The sequence below is a fragment of the Sesamum indicum genome, linkage group LG12 (genome assembly GCF_000512975.1).
Source record: "Sesamum indicum cultivar Zhongzhi No. 13 linkage group LG12, S_indicum_v1.0, whole genome shotgun sequence".
NCBI classification, from domain to species: domain Eukaryota; kingdom Viridiplantae; phylum Streptophyta; class Magnoliopsida; order Lamiales; family Pedaliaceae; genus Sesamum; species Sesamum indicum.
Genome location: NC_026156.1, coordinates 2,054,408 through 2,076,736, shown reverse-complemented (window position 1 = coordinate 2,076,736; position 22,329 = coordinate 2,054,408). Strand labels below are relative to the sequence as shown.

The following is a 22,329-nucleotide window of genomic DNA, read 5'->3' as shown; positions in this document are numbered from 1 at the left end:
GAACAATGATCCATGTCCAAATACTGTATCCTAGTTCAAGATTCTGCATACATTAGCTAGTATTGATAACAAAACCTAAATCAAGACTAGACAGAACGACCAAACGGGGCCACCCAACTTGTTCATTAATTAGCCCTCTTCATGCTATAAATAGTTCGCAGCACCAATCAGTTTCTTCACATACATTGATTGATTATCCCATTCCCACCATCTCTAGAGACCATACCCCACACTTCTTTTGATCTCTCCAATGGCTGCTTCACTCCCTCACCAGTTCTGCTCCGATTACGCTTTCTTGCCCGCTGAATTTTGCAGTGGGGAAGCCTTAAACATGTACAACATTAATAATGCAGCGTCAAACATGGTGCCGCTGATGAACTACGACGTGAATTCACCTGTTTCAGTCACATCTTTCCCTGAGCAGTTTGGAGTTTCAGACTGCAATATGGCTGTTCCTCAGTTTCCTGAAATCGATGCGGGCTTTCCTGATTTTGCTGCCTCAGACTACCAGCATCAGGTGTTCGAGCCCGGAGAAGATCAGTGCAGCAGATTGGTGCCGAATTTCTGGCCGGCTTACCCCCTCCCTGCTGAAAATTGGGTACGTACAATGATCTCTTTCTCCTGTATATATACTTATTTTTCTGCTAAACTAGTCATATATATATATATATATATATATATATAGTTGTCTGAAATTTTGACATACATTTGAATGCAGGGAAATATATATATATATATATATAGTTGTCTGAAATTTTGACATACATTTGAATGCAGGGAATACAAGGGAGAGCAGTAACAAAAGTTGAAGAGACGGAGGTTAAGGTTGGAAGGTACTCTGTTGAAGAAAGGAAGGACAGAATTCTCAGATACCTAAAGAAAAGAAACCAAAGGAACTTTACTAAGACCATCAAGGTTTATATATATGTGAAATTAGTGCCTGAAAATTCATCGTTTATTTACTGTATATGTACATAATTGAACTGATGATATATATATATATATACATGGTATTTTGCGCAGTATGCCTGTCGCAAAACCCTAGCCGACAAGCGTGTGAGGATTCGTGGGAGGTTTGCCAAGAACAATGAACCCTCTGAAGATGAAATAGCGATGATGAACGCAAGTCATGATCATACTAATTACGAACAAAACAGTTTAGTTTACGACCAGGTACTTAGATTTTGGATCAATCAACTAATGTTCCTATTTTTGGTGTAAGATATTGTCGATTACTTTCTGCAAGAAATAGCTCATATTCTGCGATTTATAAGCCTATACGGCTACTTACCACGAACTTCTTGTTTTTATTTTGGCAGATGAAATATGATGACGATGATTGGTTGCAAGCAGCCATGGCTAATCTTGTGCACTTGCCATACTTCACTAGCTAACACATTGTAAGCTGCGGAAAAATCCGGTTTAGCAACCTTATTAGGAACTTCTAAGGCAGCCTGCTCTTGTACAAATTTCAGTTCAGCCTGTTGGCAATCCAACTGTTTAACGATAATGATTGATTTTGTAGCACCCGTGCTTGCAATTGTACTTTTGTTCCTTATTTTGAACTTTGTGAAAAGTAAATTATGCCAATCTCTTTCAAGCTGAGTATCAAATACTATAACGTCTAAAGGCACGAACTTGGAATTTTATCGTTAAGATTTTGGCCTATCGATTAAGGCTGAAGTCCCGTAACACTACTACAAATTAATATAAAGGTCATGAGTTCGAATCTCACCATCATTTTATCGAATTTGTTCGTAATTTGATAAGTAAGTGATTAATATCCGAAGATACTGGTAATTTGTATATAATGAAAAAACAAGATCGAAAGCATTCTTGTGGTTGAGGTACGTATGGTTTAAGATCCTCCAATTCAATTATGTCTATGTATCAACTATCAACTTATCTATCTTTTTCCATTTAGGTATTCTGAATGCCTTTCACAATCTTTGTCTTTTACGCTATCTGCAACGACGTCTTTAGACTAATGCAGAACCTAAAAATGATTCAAAGTTAAAAACGACTACCGGGAAAACTCAACAACGGAATACAAAGATGTGGAGCCTTAAACACTGAACTTATAAGGATATATCGAACTGATTGATGCTTACGGGTTCTCGAGAAACCTGTCACATATAGCGATATATATGCTTGTTCACGAGTGCAACTGTTGCCCAATTAGCTAACTTAGTAATCATCAAAAACCTGTAGAGACCTCATGTTCCTGGTGTCAGGAAAGAAATTCTTCAAAATTGACTTAAAATCCAAACAGGGCGTAGAAGAGCTTAGAAATCGATGTATGTATGGCACTGTATCTTTCAACGGGCAAAAGACTAATTTCTGCTGTCTTAAAGTCAATGTAAAAAGACATATAGGTGGGCACTGTCAGTAGGATGGGAAGAACTTTTCCCGTAAGTCCTCAATTTCCTTTGACATTAGCTCAAAATGGAAGAATTTAAGCATACAGAAATGGGCTGCCCCAAGTATGCATTCTTACAAGCGTAAGAAACCACTAAACTGAAGTGACTGCAACATCTTTTTCCTTGAATAATTAAAACTGCCCCCATCTCACAACATGCACGGAATACAAATCACTCATCATGTACTAATTACAAGTATCAATTAATACGTGCAGAATTATGTCAAATTATTGCAATAATCTCAGCTTAATGACATACGTTGTAATATAATATAAGGTAATTTTGATTAATTACTTGGAAAAGTATATGTTGTTTAATTTCTGGTAGATTTTGTGTGATCATCATTTCATGAGATATTGGGCGAGTTTTGAATGTGAATGGAGGAAGAGTGAAGTCGTTTTCGGGGCAACAGTGCAATCATTACAGAAATCAAGAAAAGGAAGCACCACCAAGACATGGGAATCCCATATATATATAACTGTCCTTTGAGGTGAGGGAGGGTTAAGTCTCTCGGTGGGGATATGTGTGTGTGTATATATATATATGTATCATCAATCGATCCATCATCGATATACAACTGTTGCTAATCGCAACGGAGATTCCGAATCCATCAGAGACGATCCATCACATGATCATAATCGAAAGATCTGTCGGTGATTAAGGAGCTGACTTGCAGCCATTTTCATGATCATGATGCATGTAAAATTATGACAAGGAGAAGCAACCACCGCCACATGATCTACATATGTGCATGATCAGCCAGGCATTTCTCCTGTCTGCAGGAGGACCCATGCATCATAATATTCAACTCATCAACAATATTGTAACACTATCAATTCTTGTAATTGATGATCCAGCTTTGGACTGAAAGGACAAGAATTTCTGGATTTCTTGACACTGACACGACAACATATTAATTACAGAAATCATCAAACAGGTTTTTTTGTTGATCAGTTAATGTTTAAATCCAAATCCTGGAATTTGTTTCTCGTCCACTGAGAGCAGGAGATTCCATGTTCCACACATATATACTCACCAGATCTTGGCCGGGCCTAGTACAAAATAAAACCCGAGTTGACCATGAACCCGATGGTGACTTGTGTTTTCCGTTCCACTATATATATGTAGTTGAGTAGCTAGCTACTAGATTGGTCCCTCACTAAGTAGCATGCCTCCACCTACATATCATGTGCCAATTTTACTCAAAATTCAGATCCATGCATTACAAAAAAAAGAAAAAAATTACTATTGCTTATATTTTAATTGATGTGAACTAAAAGTTGTAATAAATGAATAGTAGTATTAATTATAATTAAATAAAATCGATCAAGAAGTTATCTTATTCTCCATACAAAAGTATTTGTCGTGGATTCTAGCCATGGCAGAAATATTCACCATGGCTCAAGTTATAGCAAACGTTTTAGCTATCCTTATAAAAACCACAATTAATAAACGTTGCATAGTCATGGCCAATAACTATCTACTATATATTTTTTTTAATAATGACAAGTAGTCATGATTAAATATTATGAATCTTCTGGTGGTGTATGGCTTCAGTTTGCATCTTCACTAAGGCTATATTTAGATGGAATTATTTGAATTTGTGGAAAGAATTCAAGTGACTTCATATATAAAAAGATTTCAAGACAGTAATATTTTCATAAAATATAATTCAAAAATTATTTAATAAAAAAATCTCCAAATAAATCCAAAAAAAAAATTGTTATGGGGTCTTCCAATCTATATATGAAAGACTTAAATGCATTTTAGTTTTGTAATTCAGGTTATTTGGTATTTTCATCTTTTAATTTTTTGTGGTAGTATTTTGGTCCTATATTTTTTTATTTTTTTTTATTTTAATCCTTTTTTGCTGGAAAAATGCCTTACACGTGACATTTTAAAATTGAGGCTTTTCTTTCTATTGGCCAATTTTTGCCAACATAGAATTTACCCTTCTTGCCACTAGAGTTGAACTTCGATGTACAAAAAAACTGAAATTACGAAATTAAAAAAATATAAAATTAAAATATTATCATAAAAAATTAAAGATGAAAGCACCAAATAAGTAACTTAAATTACGGATCGAAAAATACATTTAACACATCTTTGAAACACGATGTAACAGTTTCTGATTTAGATTATAGGGTAAAACTAATTGGAGATCCTGTTGCACTGATATACATATGGCCCAGCACTAAGCCCATGCTGTAACTTCTGGCCCATGAAATTTGGCACATATTAATTACTAAAAATATTAGAATAGGGGGAAGTGGAAAGTAAAAGGCCCATTAATCAATAGGCCGAAGCCCAATTAATTACCAACTCCTCACCGACTCAGAGCTTGCTATAAATAGTGGATTGCCCGTTGTGAAGATTAAATAAAATTGCAGTTTGTCTACTACTCCAGTAAAATCGTCAGTGTAGTGTACTGAGTTCAGAATCTTGACATGTTTCGTGTGGAATTTTCTATTCTGTTTTAGAACCGATCAGAATTTTTTCAAATTATTGGAGTTCTATTTATCTATCATGGCTGACGACCCTGAGAAAGAAAGATTCTTGAAGGAGTTCGGGCAAGATTATGGGTATCCGAATGCACCCAGTAACGTGGATGAGATCCGAGCTACTGAATTCAAGCGGTTGAATGGTTTGGTTTTCCCCTTTATTTCTTTTGCAATTTTAAGTTATCAAAGGAATCAAATTCAAAGATAATCAAGAAGATCCAATTCTTGTGTCTAAAGCACGGGATTTCTTGCTTCTCTGGTTATAACTCATTCAAGAAAACATAAAAGGACTCTTAATTTGAAAATTTAAACGGTTGGATGTTTGGATTTTCCCCTTGATCTCTTTTGCAATTTTAGTTTATAAGTTATCAAATTAAAGATTCTTTATGCTAATCAAGAAAGTCCAGTTCCTGTCCCTGAAGGGCTGCATGGCTTGGTATTCCTTTTCTGTCTCTCGTTGGTTACATCCTATCAAAGAAAATATAATCCGTTCAAGATAACATAGAAGATTCTTGATTTTGAACAAGAAAAAGCTCTTGAGAAGAGAAAAAAAGCAAAAGGGCTTGATCTTATCAAGGAAATCAAAATATTGTCCAAGTAGTATTTGATATTTGTTTACTGATTCTTGACTGGTATATTGTTATTGGCTTGTGCAGATGTAGTGTACTTGGACCATGCTGGAGCAACTTTATATTCTGAGTCACAAATTCAAGATGTCTTCAAGGATTTAAATTCTACTCTATATGGAAATCCCCGTATCCTTATCTTGTCTGTTTCAAGAAAACATTGAGTATTTATTGTAGGCACTTGAATTTCAGATACGTGTTATGCGTTTCTTAAGTTCTTAACTAAAAATTATATAGATAGCCAGAGCAACTGCAGCTTGTCAACCAGTGACATTGTGGGCGATGCTCGTCGACAGGTGAGGCATGATCTTGAGCCACCTTTGTTTACATCACAAGGAACCCTTATTCATTATGTTGTCTTGTGTCAATATCTAACCCTGTTTTTCAGACAACATGATTGATGTCAGGGTTCACAGAGCAAGTAATTTGTCAATCATTGGAATATTTTCATAGTATCTCTGCTTAAAATAGTAATCATGGTTCTTATTTATATTTGAGGGTGGTTTTTGATTTTGATGCAGACCCTTAGCTTCTTTAATGCATCTCCTGGAGAGTATAAATGTATATTTACCTCAGGGGCAACAGCTGCACTGAAACTTGTTGGGGAGACATTTCCATGGAGCAGTCAGAGTACTTTTATGTACACAATGGAGAACCACAACAGTGTTCTTGGGATCAGAGAGTATCCTTCTTACGCGATAGTTTCTAATATTGGTCATCAGGAATACAGAAGAGCCAGATTGTGAAATGGTTTAAACAAAGATAGTCATGTCCGCTGCAGTATTTTTATTCCTACACCATGCTTTCTGTGAATTCTGAATATTATGTTGCAGAGGGGAGTGTCCTCCTTAATCTTTTCTTCAGGTACTCTCTCAAGGAAGGAGCTGCAGCTATTGCAGTAGACATTGATGGAAGGCATGGTGGGAAATCTGCCGTTAAGATTATACCACACACTGTACAGAGGAGAGGTGAAATTGGATGCAGGAAAAAGGAGCAAACCAGTTGAGTTATCTGCTACCTATTCCCCTGCAAAGCTGGCAGAATTAGTTTGTGATAAATTTATTTTCTGCACCTACTGACAGCAAGTTTTTATCTTCCTCCAACTGTTTGATATGGTATTTAATGAGGACTTAATAATTTCTTTGCAACCGGTGAATATAGCTAACCATGCACCCAGTTGCCAAATTGTTTGAACAGAAACCCTTACATACTACATTTTTGGAAATTATAGAATTATCAGGCTGAGGTTTTATGCACCAAAAGAGAGTTTCTTGGAAGAGTCATTTTTACTTGGGAGGTATAAAATTATTTGCTCGGTCTCTAGATCACTGGGAGAGAAGGGATAGAATGAAAATAAGAATTATTTTCTCTCTGGATATCATTCATAAAATCTTACATGTGTAAATACATTATACAGGTGATACGTACAATTTATTTGCGTTTCCATCAGAATGCAACTTTTCAGGTCTGAGATTCGACCTCGGTCTGGTAAATGTTATGAAGGAAGATTCATATGAAATGCCAGGGCCTACTCTGTCTCACAGGTATAAACGTGTTATGACTAGACTCTTAGTAACTTGCAAGCATTTTACTTCTGGAGTTGTGGGCCTCCTTTTTGTCTTGGTGTTTGGATGGAGCAAAAATTCCTGGATATGGTGTATGCCTCCATTTTTAGAAATTATTGTATATCACTCTTAAAAGTTGTACTTGCTAGACTTTGTTTGGGAAACACAAGAGGTTTACAGAATGTTCTATAGATTCTGACCTATTATTGATTGACGTACTGTTTCATTTCTGGTGCTGTTTGCAATGAAAAAGTTGTCACAGTCAGATTGCTTGAATTTTTCTGGCTTGATCTCCGTGAACAGTGGTCGCTGGATGGTTCTGATCGATGCTGCAAAAGGAAGTGCAACATCTCCTCCTGATTTATCGAAATACAAGGCAGATTTTGTTGTGGTCTCATTCTATAAGGTATTCATGCAAGATACCTTGTGGTTAATTGTAAGCGGTTGCTGCTTAACCATTAATATCTTTGTTCTACCAGCTATTTGGCTACCCAACTGGCATTGGAGCTCTTATTGCCCGAAATGGTAAACTTCTGACTGCATGGTGGTTCCTCCTCTGATGTTCTTGTTTCGGATTCTTGAAGAAAGTGCACTAATCTTTGAACGACCCACCCACCCCCACCCCTCCCAACCCCACAAATGGAAAAAATAATCCAACAGGAGCTGCCAAGTTATTGAAGAAGACCTATTTCAGTGGAGGTACATTCTTGGACTTTACCTCACAGTTATTAAAATACCTGATGGCTCTACTGCTTCTTTTAACATTGAATAGCTTCAGGCACGGTGGCTGCATCAATTGCAGATGTTGACTTTTACAAAAGAAGAGATGGGATTGAGGAATATTTCGAGGATGGCACCTTAGCTTTTGTGAGCATTGCATCCCTTCGACATGGATTCAGAATCCTCAATGCATTGACAATGTCTGCTATTTACAGGTCTGACAACTTCCCTTATCAGCTATACTAGTACACAAGCATGCGTGCTGCTGATCATGACTTCGGAGACATTTCCTTCAATGTCGATTTTGGTTATGCATTGGATGATATTATAACAGAAAATTAACAAATAAAGAAGGTGGACAGAACCTTTTGATCCTCCTTATGTCATCCTTACGTTGGTCACCCAAAGAAAAAAGCAGTTTCCTTCTTATATGTGCTTCTATTTCTTGAATTTTCACTGCTATTATCTTTTTAACTTTTGGACATCTCTAATTTCAGAAACTTAGGCTTTATGGAGAGAAAGCATTGTTGTGGTCTGTCCTCAGAGAGACATCTTAATGATTAGGTCTTAGCCCCCCACCCCACCCCACCCCAACCCAACCCAAAAAAGAGAAAATAAAGGAAAGGAAGAAAGAAATGCCATCCAGAAGAAACATGGTACATAGTACATGTAGATAACTTTATGCTTTGAGATAACTTACTTTTAGCTTTAATATGCCTTCTTTTTGTTTCAGTTGACTTTTATTCCGTAGTGGAAAACCCTTGTTCTAATTGAGCTTCAATTTTTGAAGGCACACAATGTCACTTGCCCTGTACATCAGGAAAGCACTCTTGAATCTGAGACATGTAAACGGAAGTCGTGTTTGCACGCTTTATGGCATAAATGATCCTGAGGTTGTTCCTGCCTTCTTAAGTACAGGACATATTATTTCAATAGATGTGTTATTTGTAATATCACTATTTATTTATTTTCAGTTACTCTAAGAAATGGTTGATATTACTGTACACTCATATGAAGACTTTATGCTAAATGATAAATGCGAGTTATAGTTGCATAACACTGTTAATATTTGTTCATTCAGTCACCTCATCCAACTCTATAAAGAAACTCTTGGCATGAATCTATTTTACATCTTGCTGCACTTTCTTTCATGAAATTAGTACAGTAGAGTTTAGTATTTTGAAATTCAAAATTTCTTTATTTTCTCATCACTTCTACTTACTTCGATATAACATCCTTCCCTCAGTTATTATGCAATGAAATGGGTCCTACAGTGTCTTTCAACTTGAAAAGGCCTGATGGATCTTGGTTTGGGCATCGGGAGGTGGAAAAATTGGCATCCTTATCAAATATTCAGTTACGGGTAAGAGTTCCGACCTCTTTACTGGGAAACATGTGCTCAGTTCTCTGTTCACTTTTTGGAGTTTTCAGATATCTTATGTTGTCTGAATAGACTAAAGTTGGACAAACTAACACCAAACTCTACAGTAGTATGGACTGCAGCTTTTATTATATCCCAACCTTTGCTGAAAGCTTTCCTTTTTCTTCTCTTTCAAAATTTGCCACTTTTATGGTGTGATTTGACATGTCAAATGATAACTAACATATAACCTTGATTTTTCTGTCCTTGACAAGTTTTTTCAGTTTGGGGTTGCCAGCCCTCCTATTTTTATTCTCTAAACAGGAAAAATGGTATTTTATTTCTAACAACTACAACTCAGTTCACTAGCTCCTTGTGCATGAGGCCTGTAAGCTGCCATAGTTAATGTGGTTTCTTTGTTGTTTCATTAGTGTTGAGAAGAAATATATGTTTGTTCTAGGAACACTCTTTTGGGAGATCTCTGATGTAGTTTTTCCCCCTTTTTTCTTTTATGATCGCGCTTAGACAGGGTGCTTCTGTAATCCTGGTGCATGTGCAAAACATCTTGGTTTGTCTCATTCCGAACTTCTTTCTAACATTGAGGTAAATCTGGTAACTTTTAACCAACTGTAGTAATAGCTGGATGTCAACTTCAATATAACTGAGTATTGCATAAATTTCTAATGCAGGCAGGACATGTCTGCTGGGATGATCGGGATATATTGAATGGAAAACCAACTGGATCAGTTAGGGTGTCATTTGGTTACATGTCAACATTTGAGGATGCCAGGGTACTCCTCTCCCAGATCTGAGAATTAAGTTGTTTATTATGCCAAAAGCAAACTCTTTCTAGCCTTCTTCCTTATGTATTTGGGATATTCACATGGTTCACCATTGGTTTATATATACTTTTGATTGTAGTTCCATTTCGTTGGACTTGATCCTTCTGTCATTCTGTTAATATTTATTTGTTTACAACATCCACATTGTGGCCTCTTTCATGGTTTTATGATAGTGGTACTACTTTTGCAATTTGAAATTATAACTACGGTACTTTTACTTGGTTGTTGCAGTTATAAAGATGAGGTCCCTAATATCCTTTGCAATAATTTGTTAACAATGAAATCTATCACAACTGGATGGTTTTTATTTAGCATCTGATAGTGACAATCTACATAACAGATTTAAGACTATGGATCCACTTCTCTCATTTCTTTGCTCCCCCTTACTCTTTTCCTCTGATACTGTTGTGCAGAAGCTTTTGAAGTTCATCAAGAGTTCATTTGTATCATTGCCTCCTCAACATTCAATTTCAGATTTACTTGGAGAAAAACCTGTTCCTGCCTCGACTGAAGGTTATACTTTGGGGTTTATGCAATGCATTTAGTGGCCCTGACAATTGCCTGTTGTGACTGTTGTTCTTTTTTTTTCTTTTTCATTTTGTTTAGAGTCCACAATAGTTGCAAATGTGTAGGTGAAGTTAAAAGTTGACTATCTTCGGACACCACATGTGAGTTAATTCTGTTGACTAATGTTCTGCTTCTGGTCGTTCTGTAATTTTACAGGAGTAGAAAGAGTTACCAGAACATACTTTCTCAAATCAATTACTGTTTATCCCATAAAATCTTGTGCAGGCTTCACTGTGGAAAGCTGGCCTTTATGTAGTACTGGTAATATACGTAAAACTGGTTTTAGTTTGCAATTCTGTGCTATACTTACTAGTCTTCTTATTCCTATACTTATATGGTAACATAGGTGATGAACTTAATGCTTTTTTAACCATTTGATTAGCTTTAGAAATGCTGCACAATGAATTTTAGAATCAGTTATCAAGCAGAATTTCAGAGTAATTTGTTTGTGCATCGGCTACTTAAGAACTTCTGAACCTGACTTAGTATGGCATGTTCTGATCCATGTTATACATTCTTACATCTGTTATTTATTCATTGTTGAGTAGGTAAATGGGGCCCTTTGAAATGTCGAACATGACTGTCCCCTTCTCAATGGAATAAGATAATATATTTTAGAGAAGTATTTGGGTGTCGTTAAGAATTATTTAACAAAGGAAAATATTTGTAATGATAAACTCAGCAACAGGAGGAGGAAATGACAAAGAACATGTGTACAATTAAAAAATGTTGATGGGGTTCAATTAAGTTGGGACATCTTACATAAGAAGCTCTAAAGTGCTGTATAAAACAGAAGTGATCAGCAAACAGGTGGACCTTTTGGGGTTGGTGGGGACCTTGTTTTACAGCCATGTCTTGTCGTTGTTGATTATTACTTAGATGCTACTTGTGATAGTGAAAACTATATCTATAACTTGATTGGATTTTTGCTAGTTTGCAGTTTCAAGGCATGGTATGTTTTTAACAATGATTTGATTCTTCTAATCCTCTGATTTCTACTATATGCTACAACCATGTCTACTTCTGCTGATATGTGGAGGTTGATCATCTTTATTTTAATAATGTTTTTTGTCCCAACTTGAAAAAGGTCCTGATCTTTTTGCCATTATAAGGGCAGAATATTTGTTTCCTGAAATTCTGATTGCTGCATTTCTTTCCAATTTCAGGATTGCTTCATGATAGAGAATGGCTTCTCAAAAGCTTGAGTGGGGAAATTTTGACCCAAAAGAAGGTAAGTTATCATATAGGATGGGTGCATAGTGATCTGGATTCATTCAATCATACTTTATGTTAATTTAGCTCTTCGCCTGAGGAATAAACGCTAGTAGTTGACATAAGGAAGATACAAGGCCATACTGGTGGACCATGCTGTAGAAATTTATGGCAGTAAGCAATTTATGATGGATGTTCAGTTGCATAACATCTGTGTCCTCAAGTGGATGTTTCATAACTTCTTGATCTCTTTCTGCCTGTTCTAGATTTTCAAATTGCAGATGCATGCGTTGCCTTCTTAAGTTCTTGTAGGGGTCTGATATCAATAATGAATGACCTGCATCGTCTGATGCGTAGGCAGAACAAGTTTGCATATACTTTTTAGTCTGGTTTCACACTTGTTGAAAGTTTGTGTCATGCTTGGTTATTTATTTGTGTTGCACTTGACCGTGTTAGGGTGCTAACAGCATGTTTCCAAATGACTCTAGTGTCAAATAATGACACCAGGTCCTTCTATGTGGTTGTGCTTGGTTTGCAACAATTCAAATTGTCTTGATATTGAACTACTGCACATGTGAGTGGTATTACTTGCTGAAGAGCAAGAGTGCATCGTCGGAGTCCACTCAAGATACGAGTAGTTATATCATGTAACTTTGTTGAACTTCGCCATTGAAGTTAAGAGGGAGTGCGTGAACTGGTTGTCTTTTGAGGGTAGTGGGAGGAGAGATGATCGTATTTCTTCACTTCTCTATATTTTTGCTGTCCCTTGATCTACTGTGAAGTTCTAACAAAAATAGGTGGTTCGTGGTTTTGAATTTTGGGTTTGGTCAGATGAGAAATTAGACTTTGGAGATGGCCATACTTGGTATGTGGGCATGATGTTACTCTGTGTATTATCATGTAATTATTCTGAATTTTAGGTTCCGGAGATGGGCTTCATTACTACACTGGTTGATCTCAAGTTGGGACGACTTATTGTTGAGTCACTGCGCTGCAAAGAGAAATTGCAGATTGAACTTACATCAGGTCAATGCATTGCTGAAAGAGAAGTGATGGAAATATATTCTCAAAGGTATATAAACTTCATGTTTCAGATAAAACTATTTGCAATAGTCGGATACCCATTGTTGTGAAAATATGTTAAAGCTGCATCACATGTTTGGATCTCTCACTACCTGCTTAAACACTGAGTTGAATGATGAGAAATGCATCATCTGAATGATGAGTTCTAGCGGAAGATAAAGTTTATAAGATCCTGTGTGGTGTCTAATTGTGCCTATCTTAAGAAATCATGTGGAAAGTTTAATGCATGCAGGAAATGCCTCTGCTTTATGTGCATTCACATTGGTCTATGCTGTCTAGTCTTTTTGGACCATTGAAAATATTCACATTTCAAATGCACATAGTTCAAATTAGCGCCTCGGTGTCAGGGTATATGAAGAAAAATCTGCTGGGAGAATACAACACTTATTTCCATTTTTTCGTGTTCACTGCCTTTATCTTCCCTTTCTTCTGTTCTCTGGTGAAGAAAGGTTACTATGCACAAATTGTGGTCTAATCCAAAGATGAGGACTGCAAATATTTTCTTTCCAGAGGCAAAGTACGATCTCTGTTAGTATAAGTTGCCCAACATTCATGAGCTTTCAAGAAATCTTGCGCAGGATTGCCATTTGAATGTGAAAAGCTCTTAAAAGTAAAGGGCTGCAAACTGGAAGTCACTCATGGGGGAATTTGGCCTGAAATTCCTGATTAGTTGATATAATGAAAGCGAGGTGACTTTCCTAATGATTTTATGGCTGCGTTGGGCTTTAGCTCAATGTCTACTAAGCCGGTCAAGTTGGATTGTTTAGTCCGAGCTATGATAGGTGTTATATCTTGTCTCCCAACATCTCATCACGGGCCATTCATCAAGCGACAGCCCTAAGTCCACTATGTAAACATGGTACTGGGTAGGATAATATAGTTCTGCTCGTCTAATTTTATAGCATAAATGGGGCCTTTGTTTCCAATAAAGTTGTACTGGAATATCTCCAGGACAGCACAGTTTTCTGATAATTAATTTTATATCTTCCTCATTAGAAATTTTGTTTGTTTTCATTTTCCATTTGAAATCTTAGACTTAGAATACTTCTCTTGTTCTTCAGTCCCGGTCATTTACTGCCTGCATAAAGATGTATGCTTGAGCATTATCCCATCGTAGAACAGTCTTGCTCAAAGAAAAAGGAAGACGGCCAAGAGGAAATTACTAAGGATGAACGTTTTCTTGATTTTCTTGATTAGATATGAAGTTCAAGGCTATGGCAGTGAGGTTGACACTTGGTTCAGCACTGCTGTTGGTCGGCCTTGCACTCTTGTCCGGAGTTATGCGTTCCAAAATCACATGTGCTCAAACAAGAATCGGAGTATGGGTCCGTGCAGAGATCTGGAGGCCCGATTGAACTTTGTCAATGAAGCTCAGTTTTTGCTGATATCCGAGGAAAGCATTGCAGATCTGAACAACAGATTAAGATCAAGTACGTAACAGCAATTATTTCCTCATATTTTTGGCAGCCACACAACTCACTACAGATTTCTAATCAAAGCATCAATTGTCACTAGAAAAGGAAGAAATATTTCCAAGTGATATAATGATCTCATCACTGTTTATTTGTATGTTGATTAGTATGTCCGAAAGTAAATATCAACCAAATCTGAATTTTTTAAATTTCTTCTAAAACATGACTACATTTATTTATTTATTTTCTGAACTAGAGTTGCATAAAGGCTCCAATGAGCAGCATATTGAAGTCGACCCAAGTAGATTCCGTCCGAACTTGGTTGTATCTGGTGGCAAACCCTATGCAGAAGACGGATGGAGTCGTCTTAAGATTGGACAGACGAATTTTACGGTTATTTCTCTCGCACTAAAATTCCATCAGACAGTGCACTGCCTAAGTTCACAACTGTTCTGAATGTTATCCTTTCTCTTGCTGCTCCTTTTTTCTTTTTGTTATTTGCTCTGCATGCAAATTCAAATGAAGCATCACGTTCTACATCATTACTAATCAATTGGAGGATTAAAGAGAGTAGTTCTGTGTCCTTCTTTATAAGGATCCCATTGCTCATACTCCAACATTTGCCTGTGCAGTCGTTGGGCGGTTGCAACCGTTGCCAGATGATCAATATGGCTTTCACAGCTGGGACAGTGCAAAGATCCAATGAACCGTTAGCTACTCTAGCATCTTATAGAAGATTGAAGGTCAGGATATAGTAAATCTGAATCGTAGAATTTCCGCCTCTTTGTTAAATATATGATCACCCCAGCACATCTTAATTTTTCAAGCAGATACGATTACCCTCCGGTTTGCAATTTTGATGAAACAGGGGAAGATATATTTCGGTGTACTGTTAAAAATGTGCGATAGTATCAAACAGGAAGCATGGCTTCATGCGGGGCAGGAAATAGTTGCGTACGCAGTATAGCTTCGCAAGATGCCTACTCTTGTTCTTGGGGGGGCGTCTCGAGGATTACACATGGTATACTACCCAATAATTGCCCGTAGTTGTTATTTAGGTATTAATTCACTCGTATTTATTATCTAACATATGCTATTCGGATTTTATCCATTAAACTTTGTGTTTTAACTTTTGTATAAAATATAATTTCTCAAAAAGATAATTTTACACAATCGGCGTAAATCCGAGGTAGGAACTGAGATTGAAGACCTAGTAGGAAAAAATAAGTGTGAAAATTATGTTTTGATTTTGGAATAGATATTTTTATCCATTTCCTGGTGGAGCTTAATTAATTTAAATTCAATGAACTTTACAGTTGAAGTTGGATAAATTTGTAGGTTCTGCATTTATTCCCTTAAATTATAAAATGTAATGTGTATATGAACCAATTTTTAAAACAAAATGCTCTTGTTATTTACACAATCATTCTTTTAGAATATAATTTGTATTATTATAAAGTTTTTATTTAAAATAAATACTACCCATTTTTCCAATCAGTATAGAATTATCTATAGATTTTGCTATTTTTATATTTTTTACATAATTGTCCAAAAATTCACATATTTTTTGCTTGTACTATTATGTATATTGAACTTCTCCTGAAAATAAAAATTTCTAATATAATTTTAAATAATACATACTATAAGATATGCAAATTTACAATATAACTAATCTATGATATTCTCTTAACTTTTTGAGTTGTTAAATCATCAAAAGTAGTTGTGGGGGAGATTTTTTAATAAAATATATAGGGGGTCAAGGAGAAAGGTCATTTTTTCTACTGTCAATCTGAAATTATTGGTTAGGGTGTTTTTTCGATATTTTTGGGATAATAGTTTAGGGGTGCAAAATGTATCTAGCTTTAAGTTTTATTTGTTTCATATACTAGATATTTTATGCGTTTTATATTTTTTAAACTAGCACATTAGGTTCAAAATAGTGTTGTCGTAGACTTAACTCGAAGTTGTCACTACAAAAATAGAGATAAAAAACTTTGGCAATTATTTTCATAACATGGTCGCCACTTAAAAGGAATAATGTAAAAAGAATAATTAGATTTTTAGATGGATCTAAGTGATTGATATATAAAATTCGATAATAATAAGATTAACGAATTAATATGACTTTTAAATATTAAATTTTATTCGTGTCGATATCCATACACATAAATATTTTATAATTTAAACATCAAATACTTATAAGTTATAATTTTGGTGTAATGCAACAGCATTGAATCGAGCTTGAGCTTGAACTCTCATAATAGTTCAAGATTTGAATATTGTTTAGCTATTGATAGGTCTAATAAAAATATATAAGTATATAAAAATTTATATGCGTGCAGTGTGAAGGTATATAATATTTCAAAATACAAATCATGGAATTGTAGATTTATATTTGAATGAGATACTGATAATTGATTTTCAATTAAAATTAGATTGTTTTTGACATGTCAAAAAAGTTGTGAAGACATTTTGCACCGCAGATGTTAGTGCGAAAAGTATTTTCTTGAATGCACACTTAAGTTTATTTTTCTCCAACTACAAAGTGGAATATAAGACCAAAAAGTGGCCCCTTTTATTTTAGAAGAAGAAAATTCGTCATACCTTTTTGGGGTTCAAGTACACTCTCCTTTTTAAATATATAATTCTTTTTTTACTATTCCTAAAAATTGGGAATTTTTGAATTATTGTTATTGTATAAATTATAATTTTTTATTATAAAACTCGAATTGATTTGAATGGAAATTAAATCATCAAGTTTGATCGACTCCAGTTAGGCAAGGAGGGTGTACGTAATTCTAATAACAAAATGATGAATGTGTTATAAAAATTTTAGTTCAAATTCAGTTCTATCAAACTCAATTAAATTACTTATATGGCAAGTGCGATATACATATCGTGCGATTGGTGCATACAATTCATGAAAAGAGATCAATCAAACTTGCTCATTTGGTTCGATCACAATTGATTAAAAGTAGAATGTGAGGGTAATATGAACAAATTAAGCAACTATAAAAGCGTTGCGGCAGGAAACCTACTGAGAAGCTGTCTTGTAGAATTTGGTATTATTATGGAGAAAGAAATTTCAACAGCGTCATCATATTAAATCACATTTGAAAATGTGTAGTTACTTGTCAGCAATTGATGCATCTCTCGCATTGACCAAGGACTTTGACTTTTTCCTTTCTTTAATGATTCGGGTTTTATTTTTAATTACAATAGAGGTCTGTTTCAGAATATGAAAAATACTAATTATGTAATAAAAACAATTGGTCAGTGGATTGATATGATAACTTTGAAAGCAGGTAAAAACTAAAAAGTCGTGGGCACGAGTTCATAGATTTTCCTAGTTACCATTTCTTTTGTAAGAGAGAGTGATGTACTCTTGTTGCACACACGCAACTCTCTTCTATTTGATTTGGCCTCAGAGGGGTATATATGTATCTCAACGTCATGTAAGATTCCAATGGATACAAATTTTTTAACTTGCAAAAATACATTTTCAAATTTAATAATTTGAAATTAATTGATGAATACATGTCGTAAGGTATTAAGATTTTACTCATATTCACTCATTTAATTTCCGTCCTGAAATATTCTTAGGAATGGTAAAGCAAAAGTAATTAATTGTTAGTAAAGATAGATTTCGTCTGAGAATTTATTAGATTTTCAATTAATTAAAGTGAGTAGCTAGTCAAACACGTCTCGAAATTAAGTCCGATCCATTTTCCCTTTGGAATTGTTCACTTGTTCTCTCCATATTTTCTTGGGCAGACAACAGAAGTGGAATTTCATTAAGAAAAAAGAGAACAGCCGTGAGATGAGATGAGACGAGAGATATAGCCAAGTATGTATTTCTAGTTAAGACAAGGGCCGATGGAGCATGCTGGTCCAAGGGCGAAATGTAAGTCAAACATGTTGTTCTTGACCATGACATCATCATATATTTATTTTGACTTTTCGACCTTTTGTATCGGAAATTTAGTCTTATAATATTGATATTTTTCATTCATCACAAATTCAATTTCATAATTTTGATCTGTATTTTTTAAATTCTAGCAATATTAGTCATTTTTCAATTAATTCAGATGAAAAATTGTATGGAACTTGCAAATGTATTGTAACTTATGAATAATCGGCATTTTTGGCACAACACAAATTTATTCACATGGATAAAATTGTAATTTGGTTATGAACATATCGCATGCAATTTTTCAACAAAATTGGATTAAAAAAAAAATAAAGCAGAAGAAAACAGAGAGATTGCCACTTATACACATCATCAGTAAGATGAAATGTTATGGTCACAAGCTTGTTACAGTAGGCAGTAGATAGTGAGTAACTCTGGTCAATATGTTGTGCGCCTTCTGGAAAGGCTTGAATTATATGCTCTATACATCTTTTTTGTTTAACATAAATAAAGGAATTAATTATGATAACATTTATTGGTAATAGTATATTCATGGTAGTGATCAGAGTTAGTGTGTGTGTGTGTGAGAGAGAGAGAGAGATTGAAGTACATGCAGGAGCAATACATCCAATTTACCCTAAAAAATGAAATCGTCGATTTCGGACAGCTTTGAAATATTGGGAGAGAATCTGACTTTTATCCTTCAAATCACTGATTTTGAAATTTGGTTTAGACAATTCAAATGGGGACCCACCCCATGCATATTTATTGGGGTATAATCATATGAAAATATACTGAATTGCGTACGTGGATGACGAGGGGAATTGATTTAAATCATATTCATACAAAAAATATGTCTTAATATTGATGTAGCTTTACTAATTAAATCTTTTTACACTTAATCCATACAAAAGTTTCCCACCTACTCTTATGGCTGCAACCCAATTATTAGAAAGTCGTAAGTTGTTGTTTTCGTCTCTAAATTTTCTAACATTTGATTGCAGTTGCACACCTCAATTTCGATGCACATGCGTCTGTCTAATTTCTAGGTTTAAGCTTATAATTTTTAGTCAGTCAAACGGCCGTAAAATCTTGATCAAAAGCCAAAGCTAAAAAATAAAAATAATGTACAAGGAAAGACTAGTTAATTACTGCAATTGCTTGTCAAATATCTGCCATCTTATTTCACCAGATTGTGTTTTTTTTTTTAATAAGAGTAATGAATTATTATTAATTGAGATAAATTTATTACAATCAATTTACCCCACCTACTATTCACTAAAAATAATACACCTATTATTCAATAGAAACAATATTCCACAAATAAAGTAGGGTTCGAATTCATAACCTCTAACGTCATGGGGCCTCAGCTTCGTCGACTAAACTAAACCTCATTGACACTCGATTGTCTGTTTGAATATTTGTTTGGTTGTGGTGAATTTTTCTGATATGAATAAAAAGAAAGAAAAATCTCAAACACACTCGACTAATTAATTTCTCAAAAAATATAGCACATTAACTATAATTATTATATTATTTTTATTTAGTATTTTTATACATCGTATAAACTATTTTATTTGCGTCCTATCACATAGTTTAAAAATATATCCCATTTGGATCGAACTCATTTCTCTCATTTTTTTCTTGTTGAAATGTGATGAAAAGACAAAATACAATTTCAGTCCTGTAACTTTATAGGGTATGATATTTTTCGTCATCACAAATTAATTTTGGCAATTTAATATTGTAATTTCAAAATTTCGACAATTTTTTTATTAATTTGGCTGAAAACATTGCATATGACTTGCACACGACCAACTAAGTTGGGGAATTCAGCAATTTTAACAATTTGATGGCTGTCACCTCATCAACCGAGCTAGAATCTCTAATTTAATTGTATTATGTGTAAATTATATGTGATTTTTGATAAATAAATCGAAAAAGAACTAAACTTATCGAAACTTTAAAATTATAAAATTAAATTACAAAAATTAATTCATACATCACAAAAAGAAAATATCATAAGTATGTTACACATGACTAAAATGGTGCTGGTCAGGGAATGATGTCAGGCAACGTTAGCAATGGCTGAATTCTTATCCCCAAAGATATTTTATGTGGTTTAACTCAATTTGATTTAAGTTAAATTTAGTATAAATTAATGGGTTACAATTGAATGAGAAGCAGATAACAATGAAATTCCATGAGACTGAGGACCACTTCAGCAAAAACATTCAAAAATCTGAGGAACCCAGAAATGACAAGTCAACACTCATGACTTGACCAAATAAAAAATAAATAACATGCTCATGACACACCTTGGCACACCATATATATCATCACCTCTTTGTGTACATAACAAGAATGTTCTTCTTTCAAGGGTGAAGTTTGTATTATTAAGTGTGCAATCAAGCTGTATATAGCTACCCCTTTTCCCACTCAAAAATCAATTGATCAAAAGGAGTAGTGAATTATAACGCAAGTTCCTTGAAATTTACAATCATGGAAGTGGAAAATATGAGCAGAAATATCATCACTAGTAAGGAAGAGGAGGGTGATGTTCCACTTCCGGGATTCCGGTTTCACCCGACGGATGAAGAGCTTGTGGGGTTTTATCTCCGGAGGAAGGTCGAAAAGAGACCTATCAGTATTGAACTCATCAAGCAGGCTGACATCTACAAGTACGATCCCTGGGATCTTCCAAGTACGTCTAATATTGCTTCATCTTTATATGTTTATAAGTATTAATTGCTTAGTCAAATTGGACTTGTGAATACAGAAAAGGAATTGCTGCGTTTACATGAGATAATTGCTACTTTATTTTGAAGGGCTTTTCGCATAAAATAATGCATCAGCTTATCATAAAACGATGTAAAACTTTAAGTAAGAATTGGATATTTATATACATTTTTTTGCTGGATTTGCAGAGTCCTGCAGTATTAACGTAGGGGACAAAGAGTGGTATTTCTTCTGTAAAAGAGGGAGAAAATACAAGAACAGCATAAGGCCTAATAGAGTGACGGGTTCGGGTTTCTGGAAAGCAACCGGTATCGACAGGCCTATCTACTCCTCCGCGCCAGGAGAAGGCCGTGACTGCATTGGCCTCAAGAAATCCCTTGTATATTATCGTGGAAGTGCCGGAAAAGGCACCAAGACTGACTGGATGATGCACGAGTTCCGGCTGCCCCCTGTCCACGACAAAACCTCCAACAAACACACTGATGCTAAAAACAATATCGCTCAAGAAGCTGTAAGTCATCAATTAATACATAATATACGTACGCATGAAGTTAGTTACATTTTTTGTTTTTTTTCCGGAAAATGGTTTTGGAGTTATTTAATTGAGTTAAATTAATTTTACAGGAGGTTTGGACCCTGTGCCGGATAATAAAGCGTAGTGTTTCTTATAGAAAATGTGTACCTGATTGGAGAGAAGCCGCTGCGAAGAGGAGTTGTATTATCAACCCTGCCAGCTCCGAGACATGCAGCGTGCAAGAGTCTTGTGATCAAAATGGGCAAAGCAACTACATTAGTTTTAATGCAGAACCAGCGATGAAGCAAATCACTGAGAAGAAACCCTATTCTGGCCAGGTTGAAAGGACTGGAAATCAACAGTTTGTAGGCCAATATTTCAGTCCATCGGTAATTTCGCAGGCTCCACCGGCTGCCGCTGCAGCGTCGTATGCATCAAGCTATATCTGTGGTGACATTAGTGAGTTCTTAAGGCATGCAGACTGGGAGGATCTTCGATCCATCTTCGACTGTGCTGCTGCACCTGTTGCTGCTAATCCTTTCTATTTGTGAACAAATTACTACATATATAGAGGATGTAATCACACTTCACATCTAAATAAATCGAGATAGCTTGTGGAGAATGGGAAATTCATGCATGTATAGTTTGTCGATCAGGCCTCTTTGTGATATTGTGCACCGTGCGTGTCCAATTTGTTGCCAATTAATTTGTGCAAGTCTGATTAATACACAAACTAATTAACTTAATTATGCTTATGATCATAAGGAAATCTTTTATGCACAATAGGTTTGACTGAGTTGAATTAATCACATTTTAAGTGTAATTGACCGTAAATGTATTTATCATAATTGTGTTTGA

At 35.2% G+C, this 22,329-nt stretch overlaps 3 protein-coding genes across 7 annotated transcripts; all 3 read left to right on the top strand.

The window, feature by feature from the left end:
• Positions 204 to 1,503, top strand: LOC105175174. Its single transcript, XM_011097522.2, has 4 exons — positions 204 to 598; positions 778 to 915; positions 1,024 to 1,173; positions 1,320 to 1,503. Exons 1-4 carry the CDS (start codon positions 251 to 253, stop codon positions 1,392 to 1,394), a joined length of 711 nt encoding a protein of 236 aa, XP_011095824.1. The 5' UTR covers positions 204 to 250; the 3' UTR covers positions 1,395 to 1,503.
• Positions 4,812 to 15,579, top strand: LOC105175074 (molybdenum cofactor sulfurase). 5 transcript variants are annotated; one of them, XM_011097397.2, is made up of 22 exons: positions 4,812 to 5,064; positions 5,578 to 5,676; positions 5,785 to 5,843; positions 6,069 to 6,229; positions 6,412 to 6,548; positions 6,965 to 7,091; positions 7,416 to 7,518; positions 7,592 to 7,637; positions 7,773 to 7,811; positions 7,891 to 8,047; positions 8,623 to 8,725; positions 9,079 to 9,195; positions 9,718 to 9,795; positions 9,882 to 9,983; positions 10,448 to 10,547; positions 10,758 to 10,862; positions 11,768 to 11,832; positions 12,734 to 12,885; positions 14,094 to 14,326; positions 14,565 to 14,701; positions 14,941 to 15,051; positions 15,177 to 15,579. In XM_011097397.2, exons 1-22 carry the CDS (start codon positions 4,947 to 4,949, stop codon positions 15,273 to 15,275), a joined length of 2,448 nt encoding a protein of 815 aa, XP_011095699.1. In that variant the 5' UTR covers positions 4,812 to 4,946; the 3' UTR covers positions 15,276 to 15,579. The 5 variants fall into 5 exon arrangements, with proteins under 5 accessions (XP_011095699.1, XP_020554094.1, XP_020554095.1 ...); XM_020698435.1 differs by having other exon boundaries at positions 7,885 to 8,047; XM_020698436.1 differs by having other exon boundaries at positions 7,885 to 8,047; positions 15,139 to 15,276.
• On the top strand, positions 20,564 to 22,173 carry LOC105175173 (transcription factor JUNGBRUNNEN 1-like). Its single transcript, XM_020698232.1, has 3 exons — positions 20,564 to 20,922; positions 21,146 to 21,468; positions 21,582 to 22,173. Exons 1-3 carry the CDS (start codon positions 20,721 to 20,723, stop codon positions 22,020 to 22,022), a joined length of 966 nt encoding a protein of 321 aa, XP_020553891.1. The 5' UTR covers positions 20,564 to 20,720; the 3' UTR covers positions 22,023 to 22,173.